At 43.4% G+C, this 18,140-nt stretch overlaps 1 protein-coding gene across 1 annotated transcript; it reads right to left on the bottom strand.

Annotated features, from left to right (window-relative positions):
- Positions 1-6,352: 6,352 nt before the first annotated feature.
- Positions 6,353-17,590, bottom strand: NUP43 (nucleoporin 43). The gene is made up of 8 exons (XM_081905504.1): positions 17,105-17,590; positions 16,044-16,166; positions 15,758-15,835; positions 11,907-12,075; positions 10,398-10,533; positions 10,122-10,273; positions 9,140-9,262; positions 6,353-7,337 (listed from the first exon to the last, which is right to left on the bottom strand). Exons 1-8 carry the CDS (start codon positions 17,222-17,224, stop codon positions 7,120-7,122), a joined length of 1,119 nt encoding a protein of 372 aa, XP_081761630.1. The 5' UTR covers positions 17,225-17,590; the 3' UTR covers positions 6,353-7,119.
- Positions 17,591-18,140: the final 550 nt, after the last annotated feature.

Genomic DNA, 18,140 nt, shown 5'->3' with positions numbered 1-18,140 from the left:
TAAATAAATGTCATTGTTATAACATTTTCCAATTGTTGTTTTCCTGCCAACAGCAAAATCCTATGCATGCTTAGTAAAAAATAACTCCTGCTGGGATCATTTGGTTTTACTCTCAATTAAGCGTGCATAGGATTGCAGCCAGAGTTTTATTGACATGTTTGTTTCCAAATGATTTGATGTGACAGCTTCAGCAAAATGCTTTATTCTTTACTACCTAGACTGAATTGAGGGAAGCAGGCATGGAGAGACTCTATAAAGAAGACACAACTTCAGAGATATGCATGTATAACTCACCCAACATAAGTGTTCTGTGTGCTGTCAAAGACTAGGGATACTGCTGGCATTGTCTGCAGACTCTCAAAACAAACTAACCAAGTCCAAGACTATTATGCAAAAAAATTCAGACCTCTTTTTGCAAGAAGTCATTTCTGTTGGAGAAAATTAAACGTATGTCTAGTTTGTGGAGAAATAAATATTTTAAACTGCTTTTAAAATGGGGGTGGGGTGTCCCTGAAATGCACTTTTGGAAAAGCTTTGTTGGAGGTTTACTTTCAGTAGCAGTAGTCCATTTTTCCCCTCTGAAATTTTTAAGTGAAGCTAACTCATCTGGTGCACATCTGGATTTATAAAACACAGCATAACTACCATTTTCTCTGCTCTACAATAGGCTTTTGCAACTGCTTTGTTGAGTTTTACACTCTCTGAAATGGACAAGTATGTTATTGGTCTCTGAGCCTCACCAATCCTCAGTGAAATGGATACTTGAAACTTTTATTCCTATTGCAAATTTAATGAAAGTTCATTTTGATACCCAGATCAGGCTCCAAAACTGGATTTTCCATTCCTAGGTAAGTTACAGCTACTGAAAATCTGCTTCTCCTTGCAGCTGTAAAGGCACAATAATCCAGTGCGGAAAAGATGGTAATTCTACTTGTCCCCCAAGGCATCTTTCTAGACTAGCAGCAGGATTACCAACTTTATTTTCCTGCTTCCGTCAGTTTAGCAGTAGCCTGATATGAAAAGCAGGGTTTCTATGAAGGCTGTACTCCAATGCACTTAGGAATAAGGCCACTTCTAAGTACACTGGCTGGAAACTACTTTCCCCACAATTGATATAGCCATGTTATGAAGAGCTTCACCTGTTTACTTTCAGCATGTTAAGCTACTGTCAAAGGCACAGGAATGCAATTCAATATACACTACTTTGGGAGCCAGTCATATTCCATTCAATAAGTAATCATGCATTGGATTGAGCTGCATGTGGTAAAATAACTGTTCCCGAAGGTAACATTTTGCTGGTTCCTCTATAGGAATGATGTAGTGTCACTATGTAATGACTAATTATATTTCTGAAGTAGGACATAGTCAAGATTACTAACACTATCTTACTCAGAAGTCCCACTTTGTTCAATGAGGTTTACCCTAAAATAAGTGTGTCGCACAAAACTGTAGTATTTCCCCTATCTTTAGTTCCATCTCGATGTACCTGGCCCCACCTCCCAATAGCTCCCCTATCCTCTGTCCCCCTAGTCACCTCTGGGGTTAAAGAGCCCTTTGGAGATTTGAAGGGCATTCAGGGGAGCTAAGGGAGCAAAGGAAGGGGAGTCCCATGGCATACACAGAAATCTGCTGCACAATCAGGCAGACATCACTGGATGTCGTCCTATATATTTGCTTTCAATGAAGGATGTTCAAGGTAGTGCTAAGAACATAGGCCATCAATCCAGTTAAAATACTGCAAAGATAGTAGGTACACAAGAGGCAAAGACCTGTAGTACTATCCACTCACCTTTTAAAAAGGACTACCTACTTAAAGTCTGCATTTTCAACAAAATGATCTACTTCCCACTTAAGTCAATGGAAAATCAAACTTTGATTTCAATGAGCCTGAACAGTCCTCAATGGAAAAAAGAACAGCTTCTAAAGTTTTTGTCCACAGTTTACCAATGGCACATTTAGTTCCACATTTCAAATGAGGTGTGGGCTTAAAAAACCCACCAAAGTATCAGCTACACTGCAATTTGCTTTTGAAGCATAGTATTTTCAAATGCAGTAGTGTAAGAATGTGGGAGCCACACCTGTAATAAAGAAAGAAGGAAATCCTGCTGGGATGGCCAATATGAAAATACCTTTTGAATAGGATTCAACTAGAAATGCTCAACACTATATGTGCACTAAAATATTACATGTTGTATTAACTTACTTTTTTAAAGCTGATAGGAATTGGCTTGTGTCCCTTCTGTTTTCTTTCAATATATTAAAGTTTAAAACTATTTTTCTCTTCCTGCTAAATATCACTAAAGGTAAAGCTAAAAGGACCCCTGACCATGAGGTCCAGTCGCAGCCAACTCTGGGGTTGTGGCGCTCATCTTGCTTTATTGGCTGAGGGAGCTGGCGTTTGTCCGCAGACAACTTCCAGGGCATGTGGCCAGCATGACTAAGCTGCTTCTGGCGAACCAGAGCAGCGCACGGAAACGCCGTTTACCTTCCCACCGGAGCGGTACCTATTTATCTACTTGCACTCTGATGTGCTTTCGAACTGCTAGGTTGGTAGGAGCAGGGACCAAGCAATGGGAGCTCACCCCGTTGCGGGCATTTGACCTGTCAACCTTCTGATCGGCAAGTCCTAGGCTCTGTGGTTTAACACACAGCGCCACCTGCGTCCATCACTAGTCATGTTTTAATTCACAAAGAGCTGGATTCAGACCTGCCATGTTACAAATGAAAAGGCTTCTCTAATGGAAATGTGTTGATTAAAGGAAGCTGCTGCTCTGAAAACTGAACATTCTCGCAGGTAGAATGGAGGGATGGGAGATGCAGTATTTGCTGATTCCACTTATTGAGTCCCAAGCGCCAAGTTATTGTATTAAAATTTGAATTCCATATAATTTTAAAGAAATACTTCAGTATCTAGCACAGCACATTACAATTGCTAAACAAATAGAAAATCATTAAGTGGTCAGCCAAAACATTCAGCAATTTTCAGGTGGTCCAGGAGATAACAAGTTTGGGAACCACTACCTTAGATCACAAACACACTTGGGAGTACGCCCAATTTAAATAAATTAAACTTGAATAAACATGTGTAAGATCAAGCTGTTAGGAGACCTATAACAATGAAGCAAAAGTCCAATAGCTCATAAATGCCAATGCAATACTATAAACCAGGGGTCAGCAAACCTTTTCAGCAGGGGGCCGGTCCATTGTCCCTCAGACCTTGTGGGGGGCCAGACTATATTTGGGGGTGTTGGAATATGAACAAATTCCTATGCCTCACAAATAACCCAGAGATGCATTTTAAATAAAAGGAAACATTCTACTCATGTAAAAACATGCTGATTCCCAGACCATCCGGGGGCTGGATTTAGAAGGCGATTGGGCCACATCCGGCCCCTGGGCCTTAGTTTGCCTACCCATGCTATAAACTATGAGGACAAAAGACACAGCTAACTTTTATAACTGTTAATACCTACAATCATTATGTCTCAAAAACACCACATTGAGGCACACTTTTAAAACAAAAGAAAATAAAGCACAATAATCTTTTCATCCCCCCCCCCTTAAGTAAAATTTATATATCTGAGGTTCTGTGTTTTTTGTTTACAATATTCCCTCTCTCCACCCTGGGCTCAATATAGTAAGCCATCTAGGCAAAAGTTTGCCTGTTTTATTATTTGTATAGCATACAGCAGAATGTTAAGCACCTAATATTTAATAATGACAATCAATGCCAAAACACTTTGAAGTGGAGCTGTGGTTTAAAGAGAAAAAAACTCCAACTGCAGGTTTTTCTTCACAATTAGGCTATTTATGACTATAGATCAGTTCAACTAAAACATGCACCTAAGCAAAGTACTATACAGTACTGTAAACCAGAAAAAGAAAAGGCTATCAGCATCATATCAGTTAGATGTGTTAAGTGATTTGATCTTGCAGATTAATCTCAGATTCACATTGGTGTTATACTTTGAACAGACATTCTTTTACATCTAATCATTATTCCAAGCAGTAAGATGAAACATAAAAAAAAATATAATACAGATCTGGCTGTGGAGAAATAGTAGGCAGGTTTCCAAACAATTTTGATCTCCCCTTGGAGAATGTTAACTACTACCCTTCTTTAATTATCATTTTTTTAAAAACCAGTCAGCAAGATAGAGAGATCTGACAGGAAAACAAAATACCAAATGGAGAAATAAAAGAGAACAGCTACTTCGTTAAGACGTTGCACTTACTTCTCGTCAGCACGGCATGAAAAAGTGGGGAACGGATGGAGAGCAGGAAATAAATAAGGTGGCTGCAAGCGGGTGTCTAAGGTTGAATGGGACGGATGGTCTAACAAGGAACGCCCACGACACCAAAAAGGCCAGAAACCTGCCTGAGAGAAGCTGTACGGAGACGGAGAATGCGGGGGGAGGAAGGAGGTGAGACGCTCACCACGCCAGGGAGGCAGCGACGTTCTTGCCGTGGCAGCGAAGGACCCGTTATAACACCCCAGGCCAAGGCGTGCGGTGCGCAGGGCCTTCCCCATTAACTAGCCACCGAGTTTCCTTCCCTGAGGCGGAACTGCAGCCAAGCCTTCCTACCCACCTGCCTGAGGGAGGAGGAGGAGGAGGAGACGGCAGCAGCGCCTCAAGGCGAGCGATTCCCAGAGGGGCGGGAGCGGCGCGTCTCTGCAGCGGCCAGAAAGGCTTCGGTCGCCGGTGCTGATGGCAGCAGTTGCTCGTCCCCTCCCCCCTGCAATATCTCCCACCCACCCCCTTTTTTCCGGGGTTCAGTTCCGGGCCGCCATTTTGTCGGAGGGCCTGTCGCCCAAGCTTCCCGGATGTAAAACCTTTTCCCGTCTTCCTTTGCGTGTTTCGCCGGCTTTTGGCCTCCTCCTCCTCTTCTCCCCTCGCTTTGGAATGCGAGGAGTCAGAAGCCTCCGCCTTCTTGGGGGGGGGGCGAGGCGGGTGATGCAACTGGCGAGGGAAGCTGGGCCAGGCGAGCGGTGGGGAGAAGGCAGGCGCGTGCCTCTCTCGCAGCGCCTGTGAACTGCTGCTGCTTCTCGGAGAGGCTGCTGCAGGTAGACGGCTCCCTCTCACCGAAGGAGCAGCAGCAGCAGCAGCAGCCTCCGCTTGCTTCTGCCAGGGAGGAGCACGCAGCGCAAGCGAGGGAAAGCGGCTGCTCAGCCGGGCGAGCAAGCGGGCCAAACAGTAGGGCCTGAGCGTGCCGCTGAGAGAGCGAGAGATGGCTGCGGCAGCTGTTTCTTGCAACTAGTTTCGTTGCTCGGTTGCCGGCGAGCAGTAGGTGGCTGCAAGGAACAGCTGCAATCTCTATTCATGGGTCACTTTCCTCGCCTGCTCTCGATGTCGAGGGGAGCGGATTGCGCCCATTGTTTGGAACTAAGTAGAGGACAGAACCAGGCCAAGGCATTCCGATGCCTTCGGCTTAGCCTACCCCCCATTCTTCAGGAAAAGTTTTCAGACCCAGGACCCACTCTTCACCCAAACATGCAGTAGGGGACACATTCCTTAATCTTTTACAGTGCATTTGCATGGTGGTTGTGCTCCTTTGTGGCCCACCTTGGATCAGGCCACAACTCACAAGCGGCATAGGGTTGCAGATAGGTAGCCTGTTGGTCTGCCATAGTCAAAACAAAAAAAATTCCTTCCAGTAGCACCTTAAAGACCAACTAAGTTAGTTCTTGGTATGAGCTTTCGTGTGCATGCACACTTCTTGAAACAGAAGTTACCAGACCCTTCTATATAGTGAGAAGGTGGGGAGGGGTATTACTCAGAAGGGTGGTAGGAATGGGTGATTGGCAGAAGTGTGCATGCACACGAAAGCTCATATACCAAGAACTAACTTAGTTGGTCTTTAAGGTGCTACTGGAAGGAAATTTTTTTTTGTTTTGGCATAGGGTTGTTTAGCCTAATCCTAACTGAAGACTTATTGTGGAGGTAAAACTATGGCCTTCACATGGTTTCTGTAACAGGACAGCCTTCTTTGGAGTGCACCAGTGCCTTCCTACCCACCTGCCTACCCCAAACAGCTCTTGGTCCTATACACCTGGAGGAGGGCTGGAACAAACTATTCACTTTTGGTTTAAAAAGCTCACTTGGACTATTAGACTAAGGTTACCAGGTGTCCCCAGATTTACAAATCAGTCCCCTGACAAAATCCATCTATGGTATTTCGTAGGTAGTTGAAAAGTGTCCCCGGATTCATTGAAAAAAATCTGGTAACCTTATCATAGACCCTTCTGGCAGCCCTGCTTATAGCTATCAAAGACAGCTTTATTATTCAATAAATATGTTCAAGTCCTATAATAATTGTTTGAGCACTCGAGTGTAGAAAAAAGAAAACCAACTTCTATTGACAGTTTAATAAAGTTTTCTCATAAGTGATACATGCAGTCAGTGATTTCTTGACAATTTTACAAGCAGTTGTGTTTCTTAAATTGATAAGGCTATTGAACCTTAGCTTACTTAACTGGGAAAAAGTCTTCCTGAAATCAGTGGGACTTACTTCCAAGTAAAAATTCATAGTAACAGTGCTAATCTAAATGAAATTTGTATGACAGGCCAAAGATTGATCTTATTGTCAGATACAGTGTTGGAAGTATGCAGTGTCACATTAAAGTTACTATTTAAAACCATTTCATGGCTTACTATTAAAATTTTGAAGCATTTTAACAGTCTACTGTTTCCACTTTCCTTTGCCAAGATTTATATTTTTTTCCAGCTTCGATTAGAAGTATTGTAACCTAATCGGTACATAAAAATGCAACATAAGTCTCCCCAAAACAAGCATTTGTTCAGAAATTTAGCCTACTGCCACTATCAGTAACCTAAACATTAATTATACTCTTCATGATTGCTGAAGAACTGTAAAAGTGGCTGAACTATCCTTTTAAATTTTTGAGCTTTAGGTAGCTTATTGCAAAGAGGAGTTGGTAACACATGAACTAGAAGGAAATGGCAATTATTTTTCTTTTATATAACATGGTTAAAGAATCGAGGCTGCAATGTGAATTGTAGTTTATCTGCCATTACAAATTATGCCCCTAGTTTACGACTAGAAAATGTATGTATTTCAGCATTTAGAAGTTCAAAACCAGCTTTTGTGGAAATAAAATTATGCAAATAGGTTTTTTTTAACATAAATAGATTCTGCATCAGTTCCATATACAATACATGATCCTAAAACATCTAAACTATTCACAGATAATGTTGGATTTGAAACTAAATTTGTGATCTCCATGCGGTCTTTAGTGGGATCATTGCTGAGCCAGGCACTTGTTACAGATTGATTAACTGCACTGTGAGGCAGATATGTAGTAGTACTTCTCCCACCTAAAATAAAACACAAAATGAGTTAATTTTTAACTTACATGCAGAAATAAGAAAGTCATTGTTCTCCATAGCAAATGTGATAACTAACCGTTGTTCATGTTGTTAACAGTTTAAGTATTTGGCTTTGCTGCTAACATCCCAGAAATATAACCTACACCTCTTTCCTTCTCAACTTAGAGATGGGTTGGTGCTATGGTCTAAACCACTGAGCCTCTTGAGCTTGCCAATCAGAAGGTCAGCGGTTCGAATTCCACAACGGAGTGAGCTCTGTCCCAGCTCCTGCCAACCTAGCAGTTTGAAAGCACGCCAGTATCACTGTGGTGGGAAGGTAAACGGCGTTTCTGTGCGCTCTGATTTACGTCACGGTGTTTCGTTGCACCAGAAGCGGTTTAGTCATGCTGGCCACATGACCCGGAAAGCTGTCTGTGGACAAATGCTGGATCCCTTGGCCTGAAGGCGAGATAAGTACTGCAACCCCATAGTCGCCTTTGACTGGACTTCACCGTCCAGGATCCTTTACCTTTTTTACCTTTGCCTTCTCAACTTATGAGAGCCTAGTACAACAGTGAGACATGGTCCCTAGAGCCAGCTCCAGTTAGTAGGCTATCAGCTGTATTTTATACCAACTGCAGTTTCCAAACAGTTTTCAAAGACAGTATACAGTCAAAGTTCAGTATACAGGTTACCAGACCACCCTATTCATTACCTATAAAGTCCTAAATGGTTTGGGACTTGGCTATCTGAAGGACTGCCTTCCAAAACATGAATGCTTCATTCTTTAGGTCTTGTCCATATCCCCTTGACAAGTTAGGCAAGTTGCCCTGAAGTTGGGCAAGTGGTACTGGGAAGAGGATTTTCTCTGTCACAGTGCCTCATATATTAAATGCTCTCCCAGGGAAACTTCCCTAGTGTCTACCTTAATTTCTATTTGGTGTCAGGCAAAGATTTCATTGTCAATATGTTTCAACATACTTTGTAGATGGTTTTAAGTTGTTATGACACTGAATTTTATGTTTTTTATGGGTTTTATTACTGGAAATTATATTTTCTATAGTGTTTTACGCTTCTCTTGGAGTCTTTCACCAAAGGGCTGCCTATAAATAAAATACAGAGTAGCGGCAGCATGGGCAAAACCACTGTTCTTCAGGTGCAACACATGTTATGCTACATAATGCAACACATTATTTCCTTCTCTTCCCCTGGCTCATCTCTGTTTTTATAATTAATTTATAAATCAACCACTTTATTTTAAGGGGATCTCTTCCACCCAACTTTCAAAATTTGAGCCTTTCATTCTAGCACCTTCTTTTCTACATTTGTGTGTTCCCTTCAAGCACTACCAACCTTTCACTTCCTTTATCAAAGCAGTAAGTCACTGCTGAAAGTTTCATTCCCCAAACAGAGTGATTGTAAACATACCACATCACCACACCAACTTGGAAAATTGGCACCAGATACTGTACTGCTTTCACCACAGAATTCCTTTGAGATTTCTAGTATATGTATATATTTCCTCCCTCCTCACATTAACCACAGATGGGATAGCAGAGGAACATTAGGCTTGTGCCAAGTTTTACTGCTCTGTCTTAATTTGGCTAGAGACACAGCACATTAGAAATAAACAGAAAATGCCAAACTGAATATCACAACAGAAGAACTCTCTGAAGATGAGCAGACACAAAAATGTAGTAACATCTATGCTTGATAAGCCCATGTTGTCCCATGCTTTTCCTTTACACTCACTCCCAAGTCTACTGACAGAAGATAAGCTCCTTCAAGTTTCTCAAAAATAGGAAATTTACCTGTATGAAGGAATGATTTTCTTTCAGACACATCAGTAGAAACATCCCAGTGCCACAGAGCTCCATCTTCCGAACAAGTGAACAGATGATCAGGATTGGAGGGATGAAAGTGGACTTCCCATACTGAACAAGTAAACAAATTTTATTGAAATATACACTAATCTGGACATAATAAAGATACTATATGGCATGAAGGCGTGCAACATTTTACAATATTAGACTATTATTAGAGGCTGTCTAATACAATGAGCCTAAGTGGAACAGAAGCTTGAATTTTTACAAAGTAGACTCATACATATATTTTTTCTATGAACTACAAAATGATTTTGAGTATGCACACTGCCTCTGGGGTGTGATTGTAGCTTTTCCTGAAATGAAATTTTATTGAGAAAATGCAGTGAAATCTCTATTGTTCCCTCTTGAGCACCTTATGAGAGCATTCCACTGCCTAGACTATTTTCCCAAGTTACAGTTGCTACGCTCTTGTATATTTTGTAAAATGTGTCGTAGTTTCTGTGCTAGCTCTCTTGTCTCCCAGCAGAACAGAGGGTGACTGTACCGGGAATAGGTTCTATTTAAGAATTTTGTAATAAATTCTCTTATTCATTCATGTTCAGGAAGGGCTAATTCCCTGATATGAATACACACACATGCTCCTAGGGGTCCCTTGCAATGCTACAATTCTATTACAGTACTCTATGAATCTGGGGACCCAATGTTAAGAAAGGCTGGCTTAGAGCCATTTCTCTTTTACCTCATAGCTCGTATACATGGACACACCACAACCATTTGAATAACTGGAGGTTGTACAGACCTCCCAAACATACCCATGTATATGCCAAGGAGGAGAGATACAAGGGTCTATTGAGCTCTATGGAAATCCTGCCTCGCCCAAGTACTGTACTCGTGTGGAAGGCTTGAACCTCTAGTTGTTGACATTAGGACAGGCGCAAGAATTACGCCTGTTTGTTTCGGTACTTACATTCTGCGTCATGAGCATTTAGCAAGGAAACTGGCATGCCGCCTTGTCTTACATCCCAAATACTCAACATTCCATCTTGGCTGCCTGTGGCTACAATGTGCTGCTGACTAGGGTGCCTATCCACACAGTGTAGTGGAACTCTTTCCCCTGTCCTGCAAGGCAAGAGGAACACACATTTTAATGGGGAATCAAACAGGCTGTAATCCAGGAAGCAAATGACATTTAGCTATAGTGCTTGGCTTTAACATCATTCCTTATCCGAGAGTACATACTTACAATGAAAATATCTGTGAAGGCTCATTTCCTTGCTGTCTAAAATCCCATAACTTTAGCTGACCAATGGAATTGACTGTCAGGATCTCTGTTGTGCGAAGTTGAGTAACTGCATGGAGTGTACTGCTGTCAGCATTATCTACAAGAAATTAGAACAAAAAAGTTCATATCATCTAAAACTGTATCACTCTTAGCAAGCATTGTTTGTTTATATATCAGAAAAGCAGAGTGAACAACTGTTTCTAAGAAGTAACTGTAGGATTTACCCCAGGAGATTAAATGTTCTAGAGAGAATTTTCTAGCATGTAAACTACTAGTTGGATATACTAATATACCTTCTCATTAAGGGTATACTAAGGTTGTAATCCTATAGCCGTTTACCTGGGAGTAATCCCCACAGAATTCAATATTACTGTTTCTGATATATTGCTCACACTTCTGTCTACCAAGAGAGATGGGAATTTTTGTACAATGCTTATTAAAGTGCAAAGAATCCAATTAGAAACTTCATGAAAGTAAAGGTCAAGTATTTTAGAGTGTACATGGCCCTTATCAGTGTCTTCACAAAAGATCAACACCAGAATAACTTCATTGGTGTATGAGAGAAGAGTGTTGCCTCCCTGAGAATTGCTCTGGTTTGTTATGCCACTATCTCATTATTAAATATCTCAATACCTTGGTTAAGAAACCAGTAGCAATTTTAGATTTTTGTTAAATGGCTAAACAGTTTTGGTCTACAGCTTCCATTTTGCTGAAGCTATTGTTTCTTGTTCACTTTTCTAACCATTACTACAAAAGCACTTTTTTAACCATATTCTTTAGGATCTTACTGTTGAAGCTTTGCTGCATTCGCATATGAGTTCTTATGAAAACCACAGCAGAACATGTCTGTCTGTAGGTCCCTGAGAATATTCTTTGCTCTAAAAAAACCTAATACTTTTATTAGAGAATGCTTTTAATGAGAAAGCAAAGTACAGGCATTGCAGCAGAGTATACCATTCCTATGGAAATTGGATGTGTGCAGAAGGAGTTTTAACAACTAATAGCAGTACTAACATATAGCAAAGTACGAGCTATACTTCTGTTCAAACAGGAGAGCTGTCAGTTTGGAAAATGTTTATCTCATCTGCTTAAAAACATTCAAAACACCTTGGCATGTAGATTAAGGCAGATGACAAAGGGCACCATCCAAAATTTAATGTCTTCCTGAGCCTCAATGAACTGGTGGTTTATAGGGTAAGGTAAGCAATACTGCACATGCCCATCGATGTACAGTATCAGTGTAAATCACATTCCAGTGTTTCATAGTTGTATATACTCTGCTCTAAAAGTGTACTTAATATTCTTGTTCCCTACAGCTATGATTAAGTTCACATAAAAATGGCACTCATGGATCTTCCAAGGACTCCCTAGACAATTGATTCATTTTTATCCTGAGCTAGCAAAGGTGAGCAGGAAGGTTTATAACAATATGTTGCACAAATATTTAGGACTTGAGCTCAAATTACTTACCTATAGTACGTTTAGCTTCCTTATGGTCAACTTCAAACACATTTATCCTACCATCTTCACCAACCGTAAAAATTTCAGGGCTGTTGCATATGATCCCAGTGCATGATGCACTGCCACCAGATGCATCATAGTAATGTGCATTTTTCCATTTCTGGTTTAAAGACAGAGTCTAAAAGACAAAAGAGAGGTTTAAACAGCCACCCTATGTGGAAAAAGTTAGTACAGTATCTGAATTTAGAGTGGTGATGCACACATTCAAGTTCAAAACTTCATCAGATATACAGTGGTGCCCCGCAAGACGAATGCCTCGCAAGACGAAAAACCCGCAAGACGAAAGGGTTTTTCGGGTTTTGCGACGCTTCGCTAGACGATTTTCCCTATGGGCTTGCATCGCAAGACGAAAGCCCATAGGGAAATCTCGGGGACCTTTTTTTAAATGCTGGCGGTGGGGAGCAAAGCCTTTTTCCCCCCTCCGGACTTCAGAAGAGGTCCAGGAAGGCCGGCGGGGGCGAAAGGCTTTGCTCCCCACCGCCAGCATTTTAAAAGCGGTCCGGGATAGCAGGGAAGCTCTTCCCGCTATCCCGGACGGCTTTTGAAGGCAGGCAGGGGGGGCAAAGACTTTTGCCCCCCCCCGCCCGCCTTGGGAAGAGGTCCTGGACCTCTTCCCAAGGCGGGCGGGGGGCAAAAGTCTTTGCCCCCCCTGCCTGCCTAACCGGGGGCTTTTAAATCGCCCCGGGACTGTCCGGGGCGATTTAAAAGCCCCCGGACGGCTTTTGAAGCCTCCCCCCGCCGCCCGGCATCGGGGCATCGTCCCGATGCCGGGCGGCGGGGCAGGAACGCCTCCCCCCGCCGCCCGGCTTCGGGGCATCGTCCCGATGCCGGGCGGCCGGGCAGGAACGCCTCCCCCCGCCGCCCGGCTTCGGGGCATCGTCCCGATGCCGGGCGACGGGGCGAGAAAGCCTCCCCCCGCCGCCCGGCATCGGAACCATGTCCCGATGCCGGGCGGCGGGGCAGGAACGCCTCCCCCCGCCGCCCAGCTTCGGGGCATCGTCCCGATGCCGGGCAGCGGGGCGGGAAAGCCTCCCCCCGCCGCCCAGCTTCGGGGCATCGTCCCGATGCCGGGCGGCGGGGCGGGAAAGCCTCCCCCGCCGCCCGGCTTCGGGGCATCGTCCCGATGCCGGGCGGCGGGGCGGCAAAGCCTCCCCCCGCCGCCCGGCTTCGGGGCATCGTCCCGATGCCGGGCGGCGGGGCGGCAAAGCCTCCCCCCGCCGCCCGGCTTCGGGGCATCGTCCCGATGCCGGGCGGCGGGGCAGGAACGCCTCCCCCCGCCGCCCGGCTTCGGGGCGAGAAAGCCTCCCCCCGCCGCCCGGCATCGGAACGATGTCCCGAAGCCCGGCGGCGGGGCGGGAAAGCCTGGGCGCGCTTGCAACTCTCCGCAAGGAGCGCTCCCGCTGCTTGCGGAGAGGTCCGCGCCTGTCCTGGACCTTTTCTGAAGGCAGGCGGGGGGGGGGCAAAAGTCTTTGTCCCCCCTGCCTGCATTCCCAGGGGCTTTTAAATCGCCCCGGACAGCGGAGAAGTCCTCCGCTGTCCCGGGCGATTTTAAAATGCCGCCCGCCAGAAGAGGTCGGGGGAAGGCGGTTTCCATAGGAACGCATTAATTGATTTTCAATGCATTCCTATGGAAAACCGTGCATCGCAAGACGAAAAACTCGCAAGACGAAGAGACTTGCGGAACGAATTAATTTCGTCTTGCGAGGCACCACTGTAAAAGGTTTTTGGGTAGCTTTATACAAAGTACTACTTAGGCTAAACCAATTTAGAGAGTGCAGTAAGACTGCATAAATGCAAATTGTAAATAAAATGGCACAATGAAAAATGCTACAGAATCAACAACTACATAAGTTAGCTACTAAAGTTTCAAAAGTCAAGACAACAATCTATGTATTATATAAATTGCCAGTAAATATATCTTCAGTTTTGTAAGCAGACACATATATTTCTGTCTGCTCCTATACACCCCACATCTTCCAAAGGATTTTAAAAATGTTTGAAGTACAAATGCATGAGTGACATGTCCAAGTCTCAAGGAAGCAACACAGAGGTATTCTGTTTCCACCTTTCCTGGTAACTAGAATATGTTGGATGGGCAGCATCATGAAAACCTTAATTAATGGTTTACCACAGATGTGCAGGTGGCTCTCACTTCACTTCCTTTCTAACACAGTCAGGAGCCACAAATCACAATCCCTAACTTAGTGTTACATCCAAACTGGCAATCGTGGTTTGTTTCACTCCAAACCACAATGTCAAGTCAAGGTTAGTTCTTGACTTAATCGTGTATTTTTCTGGAGAAAAAGACATGATACTAAACCAGGGGTGGTGGAATGTTGCTTCTTCAAGGGGAATAGAAAAACAGACATAATCTCTATGTTCAGGGCAAACCATTTGTTATTGTTAACACAACAAGCAAATTGGGTCTGTGTGTACACACTCACAATTAGCTTGTCACAGATAGCTTCCAAAAAGCCTACTGTTTTTCAAAGCCTCAGTGCAGCAAGAAGGCAGGAGAGAATGAATATGTGTATAATAATAAAAATAAACCTTTATTGTCACTACACCACCTGTATGCAGTGAAACTAAATGAGCCCCCCCCCCCCACATACACTCAGACAGCATCAGCAGATTTATGTTTGTTGGCCACACCATCAGCTCTGGCCTTGTCCACTCTGGTCACACTTACTTTCATTTTGAACCCATTGGCATGTGGCCCCAGAAAGCTGGCTATGAGGGAATGCAGCCCCTGGGTTGAAAAAGGTTCCCCACCCTGATTTACAACATGTCAGGTCAGTGCCTTGCAGTTATTTATAATGAGTAACCAACTCCAAGGAAATCAGATTGCCAGACATATCCCATCAAACCATTCTGCAGGAATGGTTTTGCATTTAATCTGAAAGACTGATTACACACAGCAAATCAAATGGTAAGTTATCAGCAGACGTTCAAGGACAAGGGCAAATAATTATGGATGGAATTCAACATAGCGGGGTACGTACACAGGGAGTGAGGTCCGCTCATGCAAACGGGTTTCCAGTTTCTTCTGCCTGCACACCTCCTAAATATGTTCCAGGAATTCCAACCCGAGAGAACAGATTTAGGGGGTGGGTGGGAGGGAGGGAAAGTCCCATTGCATGTCATTTAATGACTTAGCTGAATCCCACCCATTGTTTATTTATACACTACCTTTAGGTCAAATAATCTCTCAGACAGCTTATAATACGTTAAAAATACACAAGTACCCAATGCCCCTTATTCTTCTGGCCAGTGACAGAGACTGGCCCTTGCTTCAACAGTTCCATAACTGCTGATAGTTGGAATGTAGCCTTTGATGAAGTGCCAGACACAACTGGGGGGGGGGGAACCCCCATCTAATATAGGACTACATTATAAGTGTTCTAATGAAGTAGAAATGCTTCACTGTTTTCTTTTGTATACTGAGCTTTATATTAACAGCACAATCATATGCAGTAGTACTCAGAAGAACGTCTCACTATGATTAATGGTGATTAGAACTGCAGACTATTCCACAATGAAGGTTTTGTCAACATTAATGTATACTCAGCTAATATACATCAACACAAGCCTGACAAGTTGTATGGGTATAGTTCTCATAAAATGTTCCTACAGCTGCCTAGGGACCACACAATTATGCTTTAGTCAACTAAGTGCAAGAGAAAGAACTAACCACTTCTACTCGACTTTTTTAGCTGTCATTTATATTTAACAGCTTCACACTTGTTTATTCTAGACATGCAGAGCAACTGTCATAGTAGCTGAAAGCGAATACTATTTACCTGATTATTTTGATGATGTCTGAATATGGTCACACTTCCAGTGGATGAAGCAGTCACAATTCTCTCCTGATCCAAAAACTAAGGGAGAGGAAATCCTCAAACATGTTAGCACACAAATCTGTATTTACACAAGATTTGATAAGCAAATTGTATCAGTGTCCCATATTTAATTTCCCCAACTGTAGAGGTTAGGAACTCCCTTTCTTACTGGTATAACTGCAACACCTTAAACTTTCTTAACATGGAAATTAAATGTCATTAAGAGCTATTTTTATAGCACTTTTACCTCCATATCCATAACATCACCACTGTGTTCAATATCACATAGCAGATGTGGTTCTCCATGGTATTCTCCATTTGGGGTCAAACTTCCAAAGTCTCCAACAGACCATATTGAAATCTTATTTTCCTGTAGGATTACAAGAAAAGCAAGCTCTTTTACCAGTATAAGAAAAACCAAACTTGGATAGCAACCTACTTCAGCTACATTTTCATTTTTCTTGCCAAGCTAAAAAAGTGTCCCAAATACCATACTATCATCAACAAATATATGAAGTTAAAAGGTAGATACAAAACACTATATATTGTGCACACTACATAGAGGTAAAAAGAATGGAAACACAAAACTGCTGGATTTTCTTTTTTACATACGTAGTACCTACTGAACTGTCAATAGACAGCTTACCAGGTTTCTATAATTTTGTACAAAAGCTTTCAGTGATCACATAATCTACCTTATTGCATTAGTGAGGAGAGGGAGCAAACAAACAGAGAGAAAGCTATTAAATTACACTTCCAAAGCAGAATGAAATGATTATTAGTATATGCCAGTTATTTCTAAGCCACCCCAAACCTTAATTACAAATGGCTAGTAGTTGTTTTAATCGTTCTTTTTTAAAAAAAAAAAGAAAAAAGAGGGAAAGGGGGGGAAGAGTTCATTTTCTAGGGAAACCCAGCCAGATGGGCGGGGTATAAATTATTATTATTATTAATTATTATTATTATCATCCTAACATTCTCACTGGCTCGGGGAGCTCAACAGTTAAATAAGAACAGGCAGAATGACACAAAACACAAAAACCGCCCAGTTAAATCGTAACTACTACTACAAGTTGAATAAACTAAATAAAAAATATGGGGTCTGGGGCTTCGACGGACCTCTGAGTCTAAGCGAATACAGCTCCACCCCCGAGATTCAGACACGGAAAACGTGCACGTAGGAACGGAAAGCACCGAAGACGGGGGGAGGGGAGAGTGCTGCACCCCTCTTTCCAAGGCAGCTCACCCTGAGGCCACAGGAGAGAGGGGCGGGGTGGAAAGGGGTGACGGGGTGGAAAACCGCGTTACCTCGTTATCCCACGAGCCGGTAGCGAAGACTTCGGGAGGTTGCAGGGCAGCGGCAGACACGGGTCGCCAGCGGGCCTTACTAACTTTCTGGGACACGTACTTGGCGGCCACATCCTCCATGCTTAAGCGGGGAGAACCCGCCGCGTCTCTCTTACCTCCGCCGGCTTTCAAATGCGCCCTCTTGATTGGCTGACACACGTCACGGGAGACGGCGAAGGAAGCGGGACAAAAGCCTGTCAGGACGGCGCTGCTCTCTCTCAAGGAGGCGTTAGGTTCCCCATATTACTGGGGGGAGCAAGGCGGGATGCTCTATCTTTGGCTTTTCCTTTCGTTTTCTAATAGCTAGAATTGGAGGAAACGCTGAGGTGGGATGTAAAGCATCTCCAGACGTTCCTTCCATGTCGGTTTTTCCCAGGACGTGGTGGTGATGCCCCACATCTCGTGATATATGTCAATACTGAGCACCCTAATAAAGACGAGGGACCCAATGGCACGAGGGAAGGCTTGGCTCCCTGCAATCCTTCTTGGCCACCATCCCATTATGTGCTACTATGGGCGTAGCCAGGATTTATGTTAGGGCAGGGGCAGGACACCCACCTGTCATCATCAACTGTCTAGCAGATTTGGAATAAAATGTTGTTTTAAATTACTTTCTTTTCACCCCAAGTTCTCGGAAAAAATCTCTCAAAATCTCTGCAATTTCTACTTTTAGTTAAGTATTTTTATTTATTTACTTATGGGGGGCAGCTGTCCCCCCCTGGCTACACCCATGTGTGCTACAGCGGCAACTGTAAACACACCTATTAGGAAATTCTAGTGAACAGAGTGGCTTTTACTTTGGAGTAAACATGCAAGGAATCATGCTATGCAGTGTCATTCGAAACACAGTTCCTATGGAATACAGTAAGCCTCATTGAACTCCCCGTCAGTGGAATTAGCTGAAGAGTACAGTATTCATAGGCCTGTAAAGCTCCTCCCTTGTTTCTTCTACAATTTATAAAGCTAGACCTTGATACTTCAGAAACCACGTCATGGT

The sequence above is a fragment of the Podarcis melisellensis genome (genome assembly GCF_964234715.1).
Source record: "Podarcis melisellensis genome assembly, chromosome: 3".
Lineage (NCBI taxonomy): Eukaryota > Metazoa > Chordata > Lepidosauria > Squamata > Lacertidae > Podarcis > Podarcis melisellensis.
The sequence above is the reverse complement of the archived record's forward strand: the minus strand, read 5'-3'. Positions and strand labels throughout refer to the sequence as shown.

Coding starts and splice junctions, on each gene's coding strand:
- NUP43 (XM_081905504.1), bottom strand. CDS start 17,224: ATGGAGGATGTGGCCGCCAAGTACGTGTCCCAGAAAGTTAGTAAGGCC. Junction 15,836..16,043: donor GTGATGTTATGGATATGGAG/GTAAAAGTGCTA, acceptor CCTCTCCCTTAG/TTTTTGGATCAGGAGAGAAT. Junction 7,338..9,139: donor AAAATCATTCCTTCATACAG/GTAAATTTCCTA, acceptor GTTTTATTTTAG/GTGGGAGAAGTACTACTACA.